The following is a 22,202-nucleotide window of genomic DNA, read 5'->3' as shown; positions in this document are numbered from 1 at the left end:
CTGCACTTCACAGGTTCGTGGTTGGCTGTGGTGTGTTTTGACATGTCTTGATATGAAGGTGCGATACAAATGCTTACTGTTTTCTTTTGCTGGTAAATAGCACAATTTCAATTTAAGGTGCAAGCTGTTAGTATTGAGCACTCCCAGGTCAAGTATAGCACAGTTACCTGCAAAATAAAGCTCCCTCTACTTCTCCTTAACTTTGTACCTCAGCCACCCCGCATCTAGAGAGTACCCCTGGCTATGTTTCCTATTTTCCACACCAGCTATGATCTGAGCGAGATTCCCAATTATGTAAAGTTTTGAGCTATGATTCTGTACCCATTTGGAACTGGGTTGAGATCACCCAAACTGCATTCCCAATGGACCCTTTAACCAGTAGGCTTGGGCTACATCTAAACCTGACTCCAAGAAGTAAAAAAAATCAGGCTGTAATCCATGGAATGACCGATTTTGTGTTCCTCTGCAGATATTTATTGCTGCCATTCTAATTGTTCACTAAGGGGAGGTGATGGCAGAGTGGTATTGTCGCTGAACTAGTAATCCAGAGACCCAGAGTAATTCTCTGGGGATCTGGGTTTGAAACTCCCCCAGCCACAGTGGAATTTTAATTCATAAAAAAAGTCTGGAATTAAAAATCTCACGATTACCATGAAATCATTGTCGATTGTCGTAAAAACTCATCTGATTCACTAATGCCCCTCAATTTCCTTCCTTTAGGGAAGGAAATCTGCCATCCTCACCTGGTCTGGCCTACATGTGACTCTAGATCCGCAGTAATATGATTGACTGTTAAATGCCCTCCAGTTCAAGAAGGTGGCTCACCACCACCTTCTCAAGGGGCAATTAGGGATGAGCAATAAACACTGACCTAGCCAGTGACACCCACATCCTGTAAATTAATTTAAAAAAAATAAGGGTACAAGTCCTTATAAGGTGCTGTAACACAATACTCCAACTGGAGTCAGTCTCAAAAATTGAGAGATGTGGGTGATTCAACTACATAATCGCACAAAGGCAGTTTCAGCTTGTTAGTTGATCTTCTTGCTGCACAGGTTCACAGCAGGGCTTGTGTGCGTAAATACTGCTTGGAGCTCCATAGGTTTAAGTTACATTTTGTTCTTGCAGGTGTTGGTACCTTCGAAAAGATCCAGTGGAACTTCCCCTATAAATTTGCAATTAAGCAGTGCTTGGGCACATGCTCCTAACACAGTGATATGACAGGTTTCATTGCCTTCTGTATGACATTCCAAAGTTTGGCACTTGATTCTTCACCACAAGTGTCTCAAGGATACCAAAATGACAGCAAAGAAGGAGGTTAATTCATCCCATTGTTCTTGTTAAATCAATCGGATGAAACGTGCCTTGTATTTCCTAAAACTCAACAGAGATTTGAGAGAGGAGTTTAGGCATGTGGATTATTATGTTTAGGAACATCTGGAGTTGTTTCTTGGTTTTAATAAAAGTTGAAGTGTTGTTCCAATGTGTTTTACCCTGTCTTATCTGCCTCATTGTCTCTTTTTTCTTACAGCCAGCCCCTGCATGGACCATATTCAGGGTGGGAATGTACTTTGGAATTTTTGTTGTACTGCTTGCTGCTCTGATACTCATAGGTAAATGTCAGGACCACTCATGCACTAGTTATCTGCGTTCAAAAGGAATTGGGTTTCTGTCTATTTAAGTTTTTTTTTTACCTGTTTGGAGTTAGGATGCCACATGCTGTTGTTTCTCACATTGGTGCATTGCCAGGAGGGCGGTCCACTTTCTCAGCCAACCTTGCTTCAGAGATAATGAGTCTGTGTTGACACTGAAATAGTCAATACCAAAACCCTTTTCCTATTTGCTTTCCTCCTCCACCTAATTTTCTCTTCTGATCCCATGAAGGTGCTGTCTCATTCTGAGGGGTACTCCCTACTGGCACTGGTCACCTTCTGATACCTCAGCCACTGACTATTCAACTGTGGGAATATTTATACAGCTGAACATGTACCTGTCCTCACTAGACATCCACACTCACATTCTCCAGCAAGGGTCGCTGGATTGGAATCAGGAGTGAGAACTCTTGATGATTTATCCCAACCATAGCTCCATAGTACAGAGAACAATTGTAATGGCAAGTTAAGATCAGTTAACTCTCCACGCACTGGGAAGAGAAATTATGGTTTGTGTAACTCAGTGCCACACCCAGCAGACTTTTTATCCAACCCCCCATTGAGGGATCTACTTCTTATTTTAAATATGAGCAAAATTTCTGCCCAAAAGTAATTAATGCAAAACGTGAGCAATAATACTGTAATGTTCTCAAGTCATGCAGGTTAAGATTTCAGTGTGCAAGACTTCCCATCTTTCTTGTTTCATTTCAAACTCCCAGTTCTGCTCGTATTGGAGTCAAGTAGTTGCTGATTGGGATGCTTAAGCATTTTCAAGGCTTCAAGAAAATGGTTACCAAGATGACTAGTGTTCACTCATTTTAAACTGAGGATCATTGCCATGATCTTATTCACATCTACGTCACAGCCTTGCTTTTCCTGGAGGAAATACTCTCTGAATATGTCACTAACAAAAGCAGAGAGTAGCTAGCAAATTGAGGAGGTGCAGCTTCTGCTGTGCTGTCATTACATAAACCCCACCACATAACCAGCAAGATTATGGTGCCCAGGCTCTCACGCAGTGCAATGAGTCAGTAGTATGTATCCTCTGTTTATATTGTGGCTTTTGTAGCTCTCTGCCCTTCCCAAAAGATAGTTTTGTGGATCAAAAGGCTAATCTGCGGTGTATGATTTTTATATCATGGCTCCACAGACCAGAAGCAAGGTAAAAATAACCAAACTGAGTCAAACAGACAAAAAAGCCCCAGGATGAATTACCTCATCTGCGCTGAATCAGCTGTTCTCAGTCGAGACAGCAGTTGGTGGAGGAGGTAACGGTTGTCCTCGGGGCTGCTGAACTAGGGAGGGGATAACCAACCAGGATTACCATTTGTGATTGCCAACCAGTGACCCCAAAATAAGAAATGTGTGATCATGGAGTGAGGAAATGTTCAAGCTTTGCTTCAGTGCCATCTCTGGTGGAATAGCCTACCAAAACTCACTGCAATCAATTTTCACTGCCTTGCCTTTACCCTGCCCTAATATCTTTGGCTAATCTCAGTAATAAATTACTACTACATCTTGGTATCATATATAAAAGTTTATTATATTTTTGCATCCTATATACGAATTTTGAATTACCCAGCAGAAGACTCTCAGAGTACATCAATAGGAAATAAAATCAAAACTACCTTTAAAATAAAAGAAGGAACAGATGTTCTGGGACAATTCTCTCATGGTGTGTGAATGGTACCATGAGCAGGTCTATGCCCCACATTGGGGCACTTGATAAATGAAGGGTCTTGGCCATGGTGTTGAAGAGGAGACTGGACACTCCTGTATGAGAGGGAGGCAAGTTGCACTGTGCCACATTTGTCCTTATTTTTGTTGTCAGTTACGGGGAGGCATTGTTGGGCAAGGGGTGAGGGGGAGGGAGGGAGGAAGGAAGAGAGGCTTGACCCTGTCCCCTTGTAAATTAGGTAGTGATACATGAGAGGAAGTAATCCAAGTACACATACAAAATAGATACAAAAGAGAAAAAAAATCTTATGATTTCATTTGGGACTAATAACAGAAATGTGCAGAAATGCTTTGGCAGCTATTCGAATGATAGGAATCACTGACATTGTTTCCAGTGCAAGTTCAAGTAACTGTCTCCTGCAGAAATAATGCTTTGCCACCTTGTTGAGGGAAGGAGATTTCTGCTCCCGGCATCATCATTCATTTAACGTGAGATTTAAAAAATGCGTACAGATGAGGAATACTGTCTTATGCTAATTCATCCATCTTAAAAGACCTTGCGTTCACCTCATTGTTATTTCTAATCGATTATTAAAGAATTCCAGAGACTTTACCACCACTACTCTGCCTGGAAATCCATTTTAAGTATGATTCATTCTTTGCATCTAGAATTATCTTGTGACATCAAGCCTAACATTGTTATTTACTATTTTGATCTGTCTCCCCTTGTCACAGGTTAATATTTTAAGTAATTTTATAAATTTACTTTGTCTGTACGATTTACTATCTTGTATATCCCTCTAAGATTGCCTCTCAGGCACCTTCTTTCCTGATGGAAAAAGCCAAAATCTCTTCAGTTTTCCTGGTTGACGCTAAGGGATACTGCTTCCTTTAGCCTGATGGTCAACCCAGTTGTTCCTCCCATTGTGCTGACAATTGAAGTAAGTTAGGACCCATAGTCCACTTTTTTTTTAAAAAAATCTCTATTTGAGCTAGACTACTTCCAACTGTCAGCTGTTGTGATTTGTCCCAAGGGCCACCATCAAGTTGAATTGATTATCACTAAGCAGGACAAGGTACTCTGTTGTGTAGTATCGGGTACCAATCTTTTTTTATTGTCCAGTCCAGGAGAAAGATGCAAGCAGAGACCCCTCTAACAGGGGAACACAATTCAAATTTTGGACAAACTTTCAGAGACCTAAGTGTTTTTGAGGAGGAAATAGTGTTTTGTATAAAAGAGAAAACCCAAACTTCTTGAAGTAGTTTTAGCAATGCTTTGGATGTTGGTGTTCCATCTGAGATTAAAACATAGTGAGACCAAAGGGTGTTAATAAATAAAGGAGTTGAGTAATCAAAGGTGAGGCATGATAGCTGTTAGCTGGATTTGCCCCTTCTGATCACTGTAACCTCTTGCAACCCTCAGATCTCTATTCTCCTCCAATTCTGCCCTCCTACACTTCCCTGATTTTCAGTGCTCGCCCACTGGCAGCCTTGCCATCTGACACTGCTCCTGTGCAGTGTCTTCAGGCATCTTCAGAAACAGAAATACCTGGAAAAACTCAGCAGGTCTGGCTGCATCGGCGGAGAAGAGTACAGTTGATGTTTCGAGTGCTCGTGACTTTTCAGTCTGTTCTGTTGAAGGGTTATGAGGACTCGAAACGTCAACTGTACTCTTCTCCGCCGATGCTGCCAGACCTGCTGAGTTTTTCCAGGTATTTCCGTTTCTGTTTCTGTTTCTGTTTTTGTTTTGGATTTCCAGCATCCGCAGTTTTTTGTTTTTATTATTTTTGTTTTTATCTTCAGGCATCTTGCTCTGCGCTATATAAATGCAAATTGTTGTTGGTTTGCAAAAGCTATAAAGTAACCATGCCTTCAAAAAGTTAAAAGAAACACAATGATCTATGTCCAATTGAAGGATATGCAGGCAATTAAGATTTAGTGATTCTGCAGTTGTATTGTGATGAGTCTTGGTTCAGTGCACTGAGGATGTATAAACTGGACTAGGTGAAAACATTCCTGAATTTGGGCAGACTCATCACCAAAGCAGTGACTGATAGGATGGTGATATGGAGAAAGAACTGAACCTTAGATGCGAGAAAAAGTGAATTGGAGGGTGAAGCATCAATTACACCACGGTAAGAAAGAGACATAACTTGATCACTTTAAACGTGTATTTAATGGACCACCATACAGCACTGACTTGTTCAGAAATTCATGGAACCAGACCCAGTCAAAGGTTTGGTAGATGTCAAAAGTCAATGACAAATAAGTGTTGAAAAGTAGAGGTCCAGTGGTACATAAACTTAAGCAAAAAAGTAACCAGTGGCATGGTCAAGCCAGACAACCATAGTAGTGGTCATTGATTAGACCTGAACTTTCAAAGTGGATGATTTGAGAGTTAATAGCCTTCATAACTACAGAAATCACAGGCCATTGGTATGGCAGTTGGGACTTGCGAGAGATGATATTAATTCAAGCAGTTTTTAAAGAGAAAGAAGTGTGTTGGATGGACTAAAGAGATGGCATAGGACAAAGGCAAGTTTGCAGATACATATCTTCAGGGAAGTAGAACAATCAGACTGAAGGCTCAAGGACCAGTTTAGAAAAAGTTATTCAGCCCAGTAAAGACAGTGTAGGTTCTCGTGCAATGATGCATTTCAATTCTATTGCACGGTTCACTACAGCTGTCATTTCAGCCTTATTTAAATATGCTTTCTCATGTTAAGCACCAGTCCTTTCGAAGAAAGCCAGCTACCAAGTGATTAATGGTCAATGTTAAGTGAGAACTAAGAGGTCTGTGTCAGTCTCTGGTTTGGTGCATCCTTTTCTCTGTATTCTCCAACTCCTTATGAGACTGCATATAGAAAGGTTTGTTTACCTTTTACAGTTAAAATTATCCTTGAAAATGTGTCTTTTCTTACATTTCTAATTAATTTTATATATTTTAATTCACTTGATATAATCTAACTTACAGCTGTTAAATAGTCAATGCTGCCAGTGAAGAGATGAATGTCAAGATGGTCCTTGCGGCTTCATGTGAAAAGTTGAGGTTCAGTCTGGGTAGTTAATGTCTACTTAGCAGCTCAACTGTTTAACACTTTCTGCTCCATCCTCCAGCTAAATCAAAAGAGGGGAACATTTGGCCCTTGGTGCGTATTTATCGTGGTGGATTTCTTCTGATCGAGTTTCTCTTTCTGCTCGGCATCAACACATACGGTTGGCGGCAGGCTGGAGTGAACCACGTGCTAATCTTTGAACTCAATCCCAGAAGCAATCTGTCTCATCAGCATCTTTTTGAGGTTAGTCGTTTCAGATTGACAGGCCTATGGCAAATATTAACTTTCAGAGTTGTATAAGAGATTCCGCTCCCATCCCCCCTTAGAATAGTTTTTGGTTACAGGAACATGGGACACGAGGTTTGGCTCAACCTCAGATTCATTTGTTTATTGAAGTCACAAAATTACCCCCCCCCCCCCCCCCACCCCAGTACAAACCCCTCTGATTCGACTGGAATTATCAACAACACCTCACAGTACAAACCTCGATGCAAGAACTGAAATTTACAAAATACTCACAACCCAACCCCTCTACAAATTGGCTGAAACTTACAATCACCCACACAGTTGGTCATTGCCGGTTTTGATTGTAGGCCTGGATCTGGAGATGACCCGTTTCCACCTTCTCCTGACTGCAGCGCCTGCTCTCTGATGTGATCCGCTTTTATGGTGATTCATTTCACATTTTCACAGGCACAGATCCTGTTACCATTCCACTAAATCATCCGGTGATTAGCACCTCTTTACCTTGGTTTATTTCATGCACTGGTCCAGACACTTCTGTGTGGACATGATCAATTCTTCTGGTGTAAACTCCTCCCCATGGTGAGGGATACCTGCCTTCAAGGTTGACTGAGGTGTGAATGTTCCTTCCATCCCTGGCAGGAACTAATTGTGCGATTTAATGGCAGTTGCCCTGTGCCATTGTCCATGTTTTAGTCTCCTGATGAGCCAGAGTTTTGGTTAGCTCACCCCTCTGTATGTTACAGTTAACCCCTTAGTGTCTGTACAGTTCACCTCTGTGTCTGGTTTTGAGATTTAGCTGTTTTATATCCTTACAGCCTGGGAGTCACGTCCATCAGTGGTGTGATGGTTTCTTAATCTGTTCATTCACAAAGCCCAGTTAACTGTTCAGTACACCTAGCCAATAATCACAATGCTTATAATGATCTCATTTTATACCTCCCATGTTTAAGATTTATTTCAGCTCATGTTTTTGTATTAGTCATAGCTACACATCTTTTATTAGGCACATGAGATTGGGTCAGCTCTGAATAACCATCCTCAATTAACCTCAGTTCAGTTTCCAGTGGAAAAAATGTTCTCTTAAATGTGTTCCTGAACATTGGGAGTCTGTGTTGGCTATTTCATTTACAGACTTTGCAGGCCCATTCAGAATGTTTTTCACATTTTCTTGTGATTTTTATGGGTTCCTTCTGGGCTCATTTCAAGCATTATAAAGGAGTGTTTTTGTAGAACCCCAGTGAGCACATGACCACCTCAGAAGAAGCAGCATTCAACAGCACTTGACATAATGTCAGAGCTTGAATGAAATGTCAAGGATTGGAGTTATCCAAGCAGCACATGGTCTTGTCCAATTGCCAAGGAGGCATTCAACAGTTGCCTTTGTTTGGGACTGGGCCCCATGCCCAGGGATGGTGATCTTGCTTGCCTTCTTTATAGCCTTCCACTACTGTCAATGCCACCAGAGCCCTTTTCTCCAGCAGGACATGGTTTTTCACTCACTGGAAAGCAGGATATAACCAATCCCATGTTATTCTAAAACACCCTCTCGCTTACCTCATAAATTCTGTGTAGCAGGTACCCAGGACTTCTATGTGCAGAGAAAGGGGAAGGCAGAATTACCGTGAGGTCAAGGTTTAAATTCAATTAATGCTTTGATCTGTGAGCATTATGGTCCTCATTCCTTTTTTTGGAGAGCCTCCATATATCCTGGCATCTGCCAAACTGAAAGAACCTGCTGCAGCTACAGAGGATGGCTTGGAGTTGAGAAACGCAACAAGTGGGATCTTGGAACTGTGTCGCCTGCTGCCATAGCGTAGTGATTCAATATGAGTGGAATTCCTTGTAGATTGTGACCACTTAAAGAGAAAGCTGAAGCACCAGATAAAAAAATAGGGCTAGAGAAAAATTAGATGACCTTGAGAAATCACACTTTTGGGAAAATTAATTACCCACTTGGTCTGGAAGTACAGGTAGATCAGGGGCAAGAGAACTTGAGGGTGGAAAATAATACGATATTATTATTGACCCCCACATATCAGGAGCCCATTTTTTCACTAAACCTGATAGTTAGAAGGCAATTTGAAGCTCAAATTCCTGTCATAAGATGTAAATGTTCAAAAAATGAAATGCATGTCTTGATCATAAACATGGAGCAACATAATCAAGGAAACACTTAATCAGGGTTATTGGGTGACATATTTCCTATTGTTAGATTGTGGTTTCCTTTACAAATTGGTAATTTTGGGAACTGCCTGTGGCACACGTGAGTGTGGTCACATATGAAAAGACTGTTAAGCCCATCAGCGGTTATCCACCCAATTAAAACAGTGCAACCTTGTGCTAATAATGCTAACACCGAGGAGATGCAAAAGCTAAAAGGGGAGAAAAGTTCACACATTCATCTTTTCTTACCCAAGCTGAAATCTGTGTATCCTTGTCCCAGAAGTTGTGTTAAACTTAATCATTACATCATAAGGGTCTGATATAGTTCCCTTCAAGACTATGTTCTTTTAATGAGGACTGTTTAGTCCTTTCTCCACACAGCCCTGCTAGCATCTATTCCATGTACACGTGGGGTCATAGTGGATTAGACCATGTTAATTGTATCATATTTTCAAGTGCATAAGGAAGGGGAATTGGCTTATTGTTGTATGTGTGTGTATCTGTATAAAATAAATAAAACCATTTATCTTTTTACAGATTGCTGGCTTCCTAGGTGTCCTATGGGGCTTGAGTCTGTTCATCAGTTTGTATGGGTCATACAAATTAATTCCAATGCAGGTCAACCCCCTCATTCTTTATGGGTTCATGTTCCTGTTTCTGATCAATCCCACAAAAACCTGCTACTACAAGTCTAGGTTCTGGCTGTTAAAGCTCCTGGTAAGTAAAGAGGTTTATTCCCCAACAGTTATTCATACATTTATCTGGATTAATATATTTTTACAGTGGGAGTAAAGCATTTTTGTAGTGCCAAAATTTGAGGTGTAGGAGCTCTAAGAAAATGCGTTGGCCATATCATTTCTAAATCTACTATTACATTGTTTTCCTATGTATTAATCACTTGAGTCCCAAAACGTCAGTTAAACTATGCTTTTTTTAAGTGAAAAATATTAGTGCCGGTAGGTATTTTGTTTCGAACCATATGGTATTTTGAATCATTAGCCTTTAGCATAGCTAGAATTTCATTATGCAATGGTTTAATTATTTAATTCAAACATGAATTAAAGCATGAATTACAGAAAACTTACACTTACTTCTTACTGGGGGATAGTATATAGAAGGACCACTGCTTTTGATTTATATTTATAACCTAGACCTAGGTGTACAGGGCACAATTTCAAAATTTGAGGATGATGCAAGACTTGGAAGTATTGTGAACTTTGAGGAGGATAGTGATAGACTTCAAGAGGATATAGACTGACTGGTGGAATGGACGGACACTTGGCAGATGAAATTTAATGTAGAGAAGTGTGAAGTGATACATTTTGGTCAGAAGAATGAGGAGAGGTGACATAAAATAAAGAGTACAATTCTAAAGGAAATGCAGGAGCAGAGGGACCTGCTGGGTAGGCCAGCATTTATTGCCCATTCCTAATTGTCCTTAAGGTGGTAGTGAGCTGCTTTCTTGAACCACTGTAGTTCCTGTGGTGTAGGTACATCCACAGTGCTGTTAGGGAAGGTGTTCCAGGATTTTGACCCAACAACAGTGAAGGAACAGCAATATATTTCCAAATCAGGATGGTGAGTGGCTTGGAGGGAAACTTCCAGGCGGTGGCATTCCCATCTATCTGCTGGCTTTGTCCTTCTAGATGGTAGTGGTCGTGGGTTTGGAAGTTGTGCTGTCTAAGGAGTCTTGTTGTGTTTCTACAGTGCATCTGGTAGATGGTACACACTGCTGCTACTGTGCTTAGGTGGTGTGGTGGAGGGAATGAATGTTTGTGGATGAGGTGCCAAGCAAGCGGGCGACTTTATCCTGGATGGTGTCAAGCTTCTTGATTGTTGTTGGAGCTACACTCATCCAGGCAAGGGGTATTCCATCACACCCTGACTTGTGCCTTGTAGATTGTGGACAGGCTATGGGAAGTCAGAAGCTGAGTTACTCGCTGCAGAATTCCTAGCCTCTGACCTGCTCTTGTAGCCACAGTATTTATATGGCCAGTCCAGTTCAGTTTATGGTCAATGATAATCCCCAGGATATTGATAGTGGGGGGGATTTAGCGATCATAATGCCATTGAATGTCATGGGGTGATGGTCAGCTTTTCTCTTGATGGAGATGGTCATTGCCTGGCACTTGTGTGGCACGAATGTTGCTTGCCACTTGCCAACCCAAGCCTGGATATTGTCCAGATCTTGCTGCATTTGAACATGGACTGCCTCAGTGTCTGAGGGGTCGAGAATGGTGCTGAACATTGTGCAATGTCAATGAACATCTTCACTTCTGACCTTATGATGGAAGGAAGGTCATTGATGAAGCAACTGAAGATGGTTGGGCCGAGGACACTACCCTGAGGAATTCCTGCAGTGATGTCCTGGAATTGAGATGGCTGACCTCCAACAACCACAACCATCTTCCTTTGTGCTAGGCATGACTCCAACCAACAGAGAGATTTCCCCTTATGCCCATTGACTCCAGTTTTGCTAGGGCTCCTTGATGCCACACTCTGTCGAATGCTGCCTTGATGTCAAGGGCAGTCACTCTTACCTCACTTCTGGAGTTCAGCTCTTTTGTCCATTTTTGAACCCTAGGAAACAGTGGCCATAACATGGTGGAATTTAGCATTCAGTTTGAGAGTGAAAAACTTGGGTCAGAAAAATAATGGTAATTACAAAGGAATGAGGGCAGAGATGACTGGAATGGGAAAGGAGTTTAGCAGAGAAGACGGTTGACGACATTGGCAGACTTTTAAGAAAATAGTTCATGACTCACAACAAAGATATATCCCAGTGAGCTAGAAGGATTGTAGGAAGGGAATAAACATGGTTAACCAAGGAAGTTAAGGATAGTATCAAATTGAAAGAAAAAACATACAATGTGGCAAAGATTAGTGGTAAGTGGAAGAATTGGGAAAGTTTTAAACACCAGCAGAAGATGACCAAAAAAATAATAGAGGGAGAAAATAAACTTTGAGGGTAAACTAGCAAGTAATATAAAAACGGTCATAAGAGCTTCTTTAAATATATTAAAAGGAAGAGAGATGCCAAAGTCAATATAGGCCCCTTAGAGAATGAAGCTGGGGAAATAATAATGGGGAACCAGGAAATGACAGAGGAGTTGAATAAATATTTTGCATCAGTCTTCACAGTAGAAGACACTAATAATATACCAAAAATACTAAATAATCAAGGAGCAAAAGTGGGGGAGGAAATAAATACAATAACTATCGCTAGAGAAAAAGTACTAGGGAAATTAATGCGGCTAAAGACCGATAAGTCTCCCGGACCTGATGGGTTGCATCCTAGAATATTAAAGGAAATAGCTGCAGAGATAGTGGATGCACTGGTAGTAATCTTCCAAGAATCCTTAGATCCTGGAAAAGCCCCAGAGGATTGGAAAACCGCCAATGTAACACCCTTATTCAAAAAGGGAGACAAAAAAAACACGTAACTATAGGCCAGTTAGCTTAACATCTGTCATTGGGAAAATGTTGGAGTCTATTATAAAGGATGTAATAGCAGAGCATTTAGAAATGCATAATCTAATCAAGCAGAGTCAGCATGGCTTCATGAAGGGAAAATCGCTTGAGCCCCCTGCTGCTCCACCTACCCGCCTGCCCCCCCCCCCCCCCCCCCCCCCCAACCACCACCACCCTCCCGCTGCCTCGCCTGGGCTTTGTTTAATTTTGGGAAATCCAGGGGAAGGACCAAGTTCTGTAGCACAAGTTGAAAGGAAGTGAAATGGAAGATAAAAATAAAACAGAAAATCATGATCCGGAGTTTATCTTTTTCAGCACTCAGCAGCCAAAGGTCCCGTGCAGCACCTTCGACAACAAGCGCCAGTGGATAACTGCATACGTTGATTGGTTCTGAGGGTTGAAAAGTACATTGTTCTAAACCTTGGGGAACTCAACCCAGACAAAGTGCTGTTCTTGTTGTTATTTCTAACAGAGTGAATCAAATTGGTGTCAGCAGTGCTGTGTGTTAGATATGGAGCTACCACATCAAGCTCACCAAATGGGTCAGATATTGGAAATTAGCAGAAGTGAAGCAATTCATGTTGTCTATGTGATTTGTGGAAGATTAGGCTGCTTCTGGGTTAAAGTGCAATGGGATTGTAGGGAATTTGCATTATGTGGAAGAGTAGTATCCACTAATTTGGAGACCAGTAAACCGAGCCAGTGATCACCGTAAAAACTGTGCAATACACAATTATCAGACGTACATCTATTTAGTGCAATGGAAAATTGTAATGTTGCATTTATTTTGCTTGTCATAATAATGGTCCAGTAGCTATCAAGTGCTTAAAATGAAAATGATTGCAAGGGACAGTAAATAGCAATGATGAGTTGATTTTTAAAAACAAAGTGGTTTGAAGTGAAATTGTCTGTCGCTATTACACATGCCCTGTGGAACCAGTGTTACTGTAATCCAATCCAAATTGACAGCAGAATTTATATTTAGAAAGCATCTTTAATGTAGTAAAACTTCCTTCATAGGAACATTATCAAACAAAATTTGATGCCAAGCCACATAAGGAGCTGTCAGGACAGATGACCAAATGTTTGTTCAACGCGATAGGCTTTAAAGAGCGTCTTAAAGGAGGAAAGAGATATAGAGAGGCAGAAAAGTATAGGGAGAGAACTCCAGACCTTAGAGCCTTGGTAGCTGATGGCACAACTGCCAGTGTTAGAGCAGTTAAATAAAAACAGAAAATGCTGGAAAAACTCAACAGGTCTGGCAGCATCTGTGGAGAGAGAAACAGTTAGCATTTCATTAACCCTGTTTCTCTCTCCACAGATGCTGCCAGACCTGCTGAGTTTTTCCAGCATTTTCTGTTTTTACTCAGATTTCCAGCATCCTCAAGAATTTGCTTTTATCTTAGAGCAGTTAAAATCGGGAATGCTCAAGTGGCCAGAGTTGGATGGTGCAGATACCTCAGAGGGTTGTGGAGCTAAAGAAGATTACAGAGTTAAAGAGGGGGCGGCCAGAAAACAAAGAGAATTTTAAAATCAAGCATTGCTTAACCAAAAGCCAATGTAGATCAGTGAGCACGAGGAATGATGGGCGAGCAGAACTTGGTGCAAGTTAGGACACGAAGAGCAGAGTTTTGGATGAGCTTAAGTTTATGGATTGTTGAACTTGGGAGGTTGACCTGTAATGTTTAAGAGTAGACATGTATAGAGGTAACAAAGGCATGGACGAGGGTTTCAACAGCAAATGAGTTTTGACAGGATAGAGTCTGGCTGTGCTACTGGAGTAACTTTAAATTAACTGAAGAGCAACTGTAACTGGATGTAACCACTGTTTCACAGGCACAATAGGTCTATTAATTGACCACTGCAATGGCACGCAACAGGGCTTTGCTTGTACTGTGGGCTTTTTTTGGTAGTGTTGTTATGATTAACATACATCAAAGGGTGAGGCTGGGGTTTATGCAGCCCTGGGGAAATCGTCAATATTTTAAGTGCAAAATTATTCCATCCAATGCATGTTATGAATATAAAAAACTTTTTGCAATCATAATTTCTTATTTAATTTTCTTAACTTATTAAAGATGTTTTAAATTTAATGGAGTTAGAATTGCCTGAGGTAGTGTGCATTCAAAACGAATGCAGACCCAAAGTCCTCCACAGCATATACTGCACCCTCAGGAAATAAAACAGCAGCTGCATTTGGAGCTTCAGCATATGCTGGAGACATGGGGAATTGTGTGTGTGTTTTCAAGGGGAGTCAGTAGGGAATGAGATTGGTGCACATTCCTGCCTCTAACATAATTCTCGGCATCGATTCTCCCACCTTCTACTCACATTCATATTTTCTCTCCCCATTCTTTCCCTCTTGTTTTCATTCTTTCCTTCATACTTTCCCCTCTGTCCATTTTTCTTTTCTGTCCTTTCTTCCCCTTTGTTTCTCTTATTCTCTCGCCTTTATCTAGCCCAATTAATTCTCCCATCCCTTTGTCTCTCTACCCTTCTTTTTCTCCCATGTTCACTTTCTTCCTCCTACACACTCTTTTGTTCCACTCTAATACCCCCTTCTCTCTTCCCGCCCTCTTCCCGCTTTTCTCCCTGCCGCCCCATTTCCCTCTTCCTTTCTCCCTTGCTTCCAAAATCGACATCAGTGCCTCTGCACTAAGAAGAATCAGCCAGCTGACTTCAGATTACTATCCAATTACTTCTACTAAAAAGTATATGTATATTATTGAATGAGGACAGGATTGAGCTGTGATGCCTTCCATTGCTGATAATACTGCTAATTCTTCTGATCAAGGGTCACGCCTGAGAGTGATGCTACTAGCATGAAGTACCTGTACTGCTGACAATGGTGATCTGCCCCAGTAACACAATAATCATGCCTGAGGGATTACACCAGCTCATGGTGTTGGTCTTTATCTAGTAGTTCTGACCCCATGTGCCTGCCCTATTCCCATATCTCTATCTGTTCAACCACTACTCTAAACTACAGGGTCTTAAAAATTGACATGGTCTCTGCTTCAGTTGCTAACTCCAGTAGTGAATTCCACAGCACCTCAACCTTCCATGTAGAAAACAGTATCTCCTTTTTGTCCTAAATCTCTTGCCTTTAACTGTGTCATTAATAGACCTTATTCTAGACCCCTCAACTACTGGAAACAGTCTGTCTCCATCTACGTGTCCCATCCCTTCAAAATTTCAAACACTTGTATGAAATCACCCCTTACCCTCCTCTGTTTCAAGAAAAACAGCTTTAAGTAGTTGTTGCACACATTAAAAAGGGTCTCTGACTCTAGTTGAGCATGTTACTGTGGGTTTCTTCATGTGACCTTCTTTCTGCTACCATCCCAGTCAAACAGCTTTTATTTCTGATCTTCAATAATTCTATAACTAAGAAATGAAAATGTTCAAAGAAAATGAAAGAAACACTTTTTTCAAAACCCCAATTATTTTTCCCCCCAGGTATTTTGCTCACAGGAGTGTCCGGGTGATAAATCTTTAATCTCTGGAGACTGCAGACAATTGGAGAGGGTAGATCACCCAAGCATTAACCCTGGCCTTAGTTCCAAAAATTTGAGCTGTAAACCTGAGAAATTGCATTGCTTTTAGCCATCCATTGTGGGATCATCCATTTTGATCAGGATCTGTAGGTGTCAATAGTCTGTAATACATTTACGGAAGATTGTTCTCGTAGATGCTGTGGTGAAGAGAGATGTGCTGAGGGGGAATAAAAGGATTTGAGTGCTTTTTGTAATTGGTTTTCTGAAAGGCCACTGTGGCAGCTGGCTGGGTGCAGAATTTCTAATAGAGTGTAATAATGCACATTTACAAACAATGGCAGATGATTGACAGGCCAGTAATTGTATGAATTGAATGCACTGTACTTTGCTAAAAGAATACAAATTCTACAAAAGCTGATGAGCTTTTCTATGGGCTTCAGTAATCTATTTAGCCAGTAATAGATTACGAAGGAGAGGAACAAACATCTAAAGAATTGAGCTAACCTTGTAGTGTTGAAGTAATGTTATTTTTCCACTGAAGTAGAGTTATTGAATAGCAGTTCCAAAGAGCAGTCCCAACCGCTTCCACTTCACCATGGACGTCCAATCCCTCTACACCTCCATCCCCCACCAGGATGGTCTGAGGGCCCTTAGCTTCTTCCTTGAACTGAGGCCCGAACAATCCCCATCCACCACTACTCTCCTCCGTCTGGCTGAACTTGTTCTCACACTGAACAATTTCTCCTTTAACTCCTCTCACTTCCTCCAAATAAAAGGTGTGGCTATGGGTACCCGCATGGGCCCCAGCTATGCCTGTCTCTTTATGGGGTATGTGGAACATTCCTTGTTCCAGTCCTACTCCAGCCCCCTCCCACAACTCATTCTCCGGTACATCGATGATTACTTCGGTGCTGCTTCATGCTCTCGTTGGGACCTGGAAAAATTTATTAATTTTGCTTCCAATCTCCACCCCTCCATCATTTTCACATGGTCCATCTCTGACACTTCCCTTCCCTTCCTTGACCTCTCTGTCTCAATTTCTGGTGATAGACTGTCCACCAATATCCATTACAAGCCTACCGACTCCCACAGATACCTCGACTACAGCTCCTCACACCCCGCTTCCTGTAAGGACTCCATCCCATTCTCTCAGTTCCTTCGCCTCCGTCGCATCTGTTCTGATGACGCTACCTTCAAAAACAGTTCCTCTGACATGTCCTCCTTCTTCCTTAACCGAGGTTTTCCGCCCACAGTGGTTGACAGGGCCCTCAACCGTGTCCGGCCCATCTCCCACGCATCCGCCCTCACGCCTTCTCCTCCCTCCCAGAAACATGATAGGGTCCCCCTTGTCCTCACTTATCACCCCACCAGCCTCCGCATTCAAAGGATCATCCTCCGCCATTTCCGCCAACTCCAGCATGATGCCACCACCAAACACATCTTCCCTTCACCCCCCCAGCGGCATACCGTAGGGATCGTTCCCTCCAGGACACCCTGGTCCACTCCTCCATCACCCCCTACTCCTCAACCCCCACCTATGGCACCTCCCCATGCCCACGCAGAAGATGCAACACCTGCCCCTTCACTTCCTCTCTCCTCACCGTCCAAGGGCCCAAACACTCCTTTCAAGTGAAGCAGCATTTCACTTGCATTTCCCCTAACTTAGTCTACTGCATTCGTTGCTCCCAATGCGGTCTCCTCTACATTGGAGAGACCAAACGCAGACTGGGCGACCGCTTTGCAGAACACCTGCGGTCTGTCCACAGGAAAGACCCAAACCTCCCTGTCGCTTGCCATTTTAACACTCCACCCTGTTCTCTTGCCCACATGTCTGTCCTTGGCTTGCTGCATTGTTCCAGTGAAGCCCAACGCAAACTGGAGGAACAGCACCTCATCTTCCGACTAGGCACTTTACAGCCTTCCGGACTGAATATTGAATTCAACAACTTTAGATCTTGAACTCCCTCCCCCATCCCCACCCCCTTTCCGTTTCTTCCCCCTCCCTTTTGTTTTTTCCAATAATTTATATAGATTTTTCTTTTCCCACCTATTTCCATTATTTTTAAATCTATACCTGTAATGCCCTGTCAGTCTTTCCACCCCACCCCCACTAGAGCTGTACCTTGAGTGTCCTGCCATCCATTCTTAATTAGCACATTCTCTTAGATAATATCACTACCTTTAACACGTCTTTGTTCCTTTGTCTGTGACATCTTTTGATTATCTGCTCCTATCACTGCTTGCTTGTCCCTACTACCACCACTCCCCCCCCAACTTCTCTCCCCCCACCCCACCCCCCATCTTAAACCAGCTTATATTTCACCCCTCTCCTAACTTTACTCAGTTCTGCTGAAGGGTCATGAGGACTCGAAACGTCAACTCTTTTCTTCTCCGCCGATGCTGCCAGACCTGCTGAGTTTTTCCAGGTAATTCTGTTTTCATTTTTGCTTTAATCTCTCCCAGTTTTTGTCACCTCCTCTGCAGAAGTCTCATTGTTAGGATAAAGTTTCACTTGTACTTTTAGCTCTGCTGCATTACCAACCGCTATTACTTTCAGGTGGAGCCATACCCTAATAAATGAGTGCACTTTAGAAGTGCAGTCCTATAAGGAGTGAGGGGGAGCAGAGATGATAATCAAATATAGAGTGGAAGGGCTTTGATTGTAGCTGTTTTCTTCCCCCCTGTAAACGTTTTGAGAGGTTAGAAGCATTGAAAGTATGCTTCAGAAACCATGGCTGGGATTTTCTGGCCCTGTCATGGTGGGACCCACCGCAGGAGATTTGGTGGCCCAGCCAAAAGCCTATTGACTTTTGGCAGGACCAGACAATCCCCGCGATGGGCAGGACTGGAAAATCCCATCCCATGTCTTTCAACAGCTCTTTACTATTAGAAACTACCCAGACACGGGGATTATCTTCATGTTTTGTCAGTGATATATTTTACTTCAAAAATATATGCCTGTGCTTAAATATATTTAAGCAAATAGGGCCACTGCCGTATTCGGTGTCAGAGATGGCTCCATGGTAGCATTCTTGCCTCCCAGCAGTTTATGGGTTTGTGTTCCACTGCAGAGACTAGCACATATTAATTTTGGCTGACATTCCAGTGCAGTACTGAGAGAGTATTATACTGTCAGATAAGAGGTGAAATTATGGCCTGATCTGCCTCACAGGTGTATGTAAAAGTCCCCATAACGCTCTTCAAAGAAGAGCAGGAGAGTCCTTCCTGGTGTCTTGGCCAATATTTAACCCTCAACCAATATTGATTTTTTTTTTTAAAGCAATTAAATTGGTCATTTATCTCATTGCTGTAAGATTTTACTTTGCACAAATTGGCTGTTGAGTTTCTCTACATTACAACATTGACTATTTTTCAAAAGCAGTCGTTGGCAGCAAATACTTTGGAACATCCTGAGGTCATGAAAGGTGCAACATGAGTTCAAGTACTTCCTTTCTAAGTAGAATTGTATAATTTCGATCACTTCCAGCGTAATATATCAGCTGAGTTGCAAGGGTGTTTGTTGATGAAATATAAATTACTCCATAATGCTGAGTAGGAGAATGAATCTATTTCACGTAGATCTTTATTGGAATAGGCAAAAGATCAGGAAGCGATCACCCAACTCTGCTGGTGATGTTCCTTCTCTTCGCTTACCAAGGAATGTGATTTTCCCACCTTTCATACAAGGTCAGCATATCCCACCTTTTTTTACGACCTTTACACCGCAAGTGTGACATTTGGAAGGAGCCAGGCTTCACTTTTAAGCTCTGCAGTGATGAGGCCATAGCACTCCAGCACTTTGAGCCAGACAGGCTACCTCAGAATGGAAGGTATCCTCCCAACTGTTCCCTGAATTGACAGCAAAATTCCCAACTGTTCAAGCAGGAGCTTTTGGGATGTGTGTCGAGGTAATGCAAATCAGTTTAACTTTCAGAGAGGTGGCGAAACAATATAGTGCAGTACGCAGAATACCATTCTGCCTGTTTCAAAAGATGTGCGGCTGTGACCACATGCTCAGTAAATCCTTGTTTTTAAATTCTTGTTCTCTTGCGTAACCCGCTCACTGAAAGACTGATCATTTATCTCATTTGCTGCTTGTGGAATCTTGCTGTGCATAAACATTTACCATGTTTGCCTGCCTAAATGAATACACATCAAGCCTAATTCATTGGCTGTGTGGTGCTTTAGGGCATTCTGAGAACTTTGAAGGTGCTCCATGAACGCATGTTATTTTAAAGAAGCAAGCATTTCATAAATTTTAATAAAATTTACTTGGACTCTATGGGAAAGTTATAGATGAGCGCACACAACCTGAAGGAATAAATGGTAAACCTCATATGAAAGTTTAGAAAGTATTCCTTTAATCATCGCATACTTTTTGTGGCGCTGGAGGTTTAACAGAACCCGTATCTCCATTGGTTCGTAAGACTACACTTGATTCACCAGAGCTCATAGCCAAATCTATGTCACAGATTCTACCACAGATGTATCCGGTCAGGGAAGTATAAAGTGATGCCTTCAATTGTGTGACATCATTTCAGTTCTTAAAATAGTGTTTTTGTGTGAAATGTTGTTGTCTGTTTTTAGAACTCTGAAGCTTTTAGTTAAAAATCATTTACTTAAATAGATTTTAGCTTTCAAAACTGAATCACAAACCAACTATAATTACCAGAAATAAACATTTAAGAAGCAGTGCATTCTCCACCCCCACCTCAATGACCCCATCTAACAAGATGCTGAACCATGTAACAAAAAGAATTCGGCTTTGATCTGTGGTCAGTGCTTAGTTACCTGCTCTCAGCTGGGACTGTAGTAGAGGTTTTGCAATTCAGGAGGTGACCGCGTTCCCCATTGCTGATCTGCTTGAAAGTGGAGGACAGGGTTCCCCTGCCAACACTCGGTATCAAGAAACATGCAGGAATAAGGGGCACTTGAACAAAGTACTATAGGATAATGGGCATCTATGGAGCAGTGTCCATCAGGGTGTCAATGACTTCAGCAGGGGAGAGTGAAAAATGTTTGTTTAAAAAAATGAATGTCAACTTGCCCCTAGGACAATACAGTTTTTCAAAGCAGACTCCCAGCTGTAGCACAGGGTACACGCAGAATAAATCACCCTCCTTTTTATTCCACTTAATCAACCTAAAGCTCTAACTTCGGCATCGCATTTTCCTACATTGCAGCAGTTCAGTTTCGCAGACCAGTCATCTATGTATGGGTGATTTGCCAAATTCAAGTAGGAAATACATAAACTTGGAGTCAGCAGAGGGAAGAAATCTTCTGTTTGGACTGGATTTGAACCCAAGTCTGAAAGGACATTGTGCCCAAGTTTCCCCGGTATAATATCAGTTTGTGTTCAATGAGTGAACTGAACCATTCCACCTGTGACTTGTTAAAAAGTGATATGGGAGGAGGTTGCATAATAAACTCTAGACTTACAGAGTCACAAACCTTATTCATTGGCTGTGAGCTAAGTACCACTCTGCTGATTTAGGAAAGGAAATGATGGTGTATGCTGCTAACTTGTTGAGTAGTAACTCCAGTTGACCTTCAATTGTTTGAAACTCTTGTCATTTACATAAGGCTGGCAATCTCTGATATTCCTGTCTTTGAAAACCTTCTCTGTTGCCCAAATGTTCCCAGAATGGGATTTTCTTAATTTCAGAAAAAAAACCTCACTGCGACTTTGGGGTAACAGTCTCACCTATTTAATTGCTTGTCTTGGCTGCCCTTTCTAATGGTATATTTTTTATTTGTTATTTTTATTGTTACTGCACATAAAACAACTGTGATTACTTGATACTCATGGGATGTTTTCCACATCCAGGAAGTGACAACACAGTGACTGAGGCAGTGCTGTGTGAAGGGGTAGGATGATGAAGGGAAAGGGGAGCAAGGCTGTACCTATAAGCTGTTGTTGATTAACATCTTTTTCTGTTGTTCCCATAGTTCAGAGTCTTCACAGCTCCATTCCACAAGGTAGAGTTTGCAGATTTTTGGCTGGCCGACCAGTTGAACAGCCTGGCTACGATCCTGATGGACTTGGAGTACATGATCTGTTTTTATAGCTTTGAACTGAACTGGGGCTTGAGTGAGGGACTACTCAATACTCCAGGTAATGTATTGCGCTAAATAGTAACAGTGAGGCTCCAAATCAGTATGGTTTCTGCCATATTGTCTACACCTAAAACAAATAGCAGCTGGTAGAAACTAGTGGTCCAAGGTTGCAATTAGCATCAGGACTTCCCTTTTTAAACTTTTTGAGGCACCTCTAACACCTTGGCATGAGCTTATCTGGAGTGCTATGTTCAATTCTATACCTCATGAAGAATATATTGGCCTTGGAGGAGGTGAGCGTGCATTCTTCAGGATTATACCTTGGTTTAAAGGATTAAATTATAAATACAAGTTGTATAAATGTGTTGTATTCCCTTGAGATT

The 22,202-nt window shown here is 41.9% G+C and overlaps 1 protein-coding gene across 3 annotated transcripts in view; it reads left to right on the top strand.

Annotated features, from left to right (window-relative positions):
• LOC144692526 (xenotropic and polytropic retrovirus receptor 1 homolog) overlaps window positions 1–22,202 on the top strand; it is a 337,603-nt gene that overhangs the window by 228,263 nt on the left and 87,138 nt on the right. For all 3 annotated transcript variants that reach the window (XM_078561491.1, XM_078561492.1, XM_078561493.1), the window contains exons 7-10: window positions 1,532–1,613; window positions 6,447–6,628; window positions 9,332–9,511; window positions 21,712–21,877. In XM_078561491.1, the coding sequence (XP_078417617.1) occupies window positions 1,532–1,613; window positions 6,447–6,628; window positions 9,332–9,511; window positions 21,712–21,877 (610 nt within the window). The remainder of the gene's footprint in view (window positions 1–1,531; window positions 1,614–6,446; window positions 6,629–9,331; window positions 9,512–21,711; window positions 21,878–22,202) is intronic.

The sequence above is a fragment of the Cetorhinus maximus genome, chromosome 17 (assembly GCF_964194155.1).
Source record: "Cetorhinus maximus chromosome 17, sCetMax3.hap1.1, whole genome shotgun sequence".
Classification (NCBI taxonomy): Eukaryota; Metazoa; Chordata; class Chondrichthyes; order Lamniformes; family Cetorhinidae; genus Cetorhinus; species Cetorhinus maximus.
Note: the sequence above shows the minus strand (reverse complement) of the source record. Positions and strands in the feature narration are given on the sequence as shown.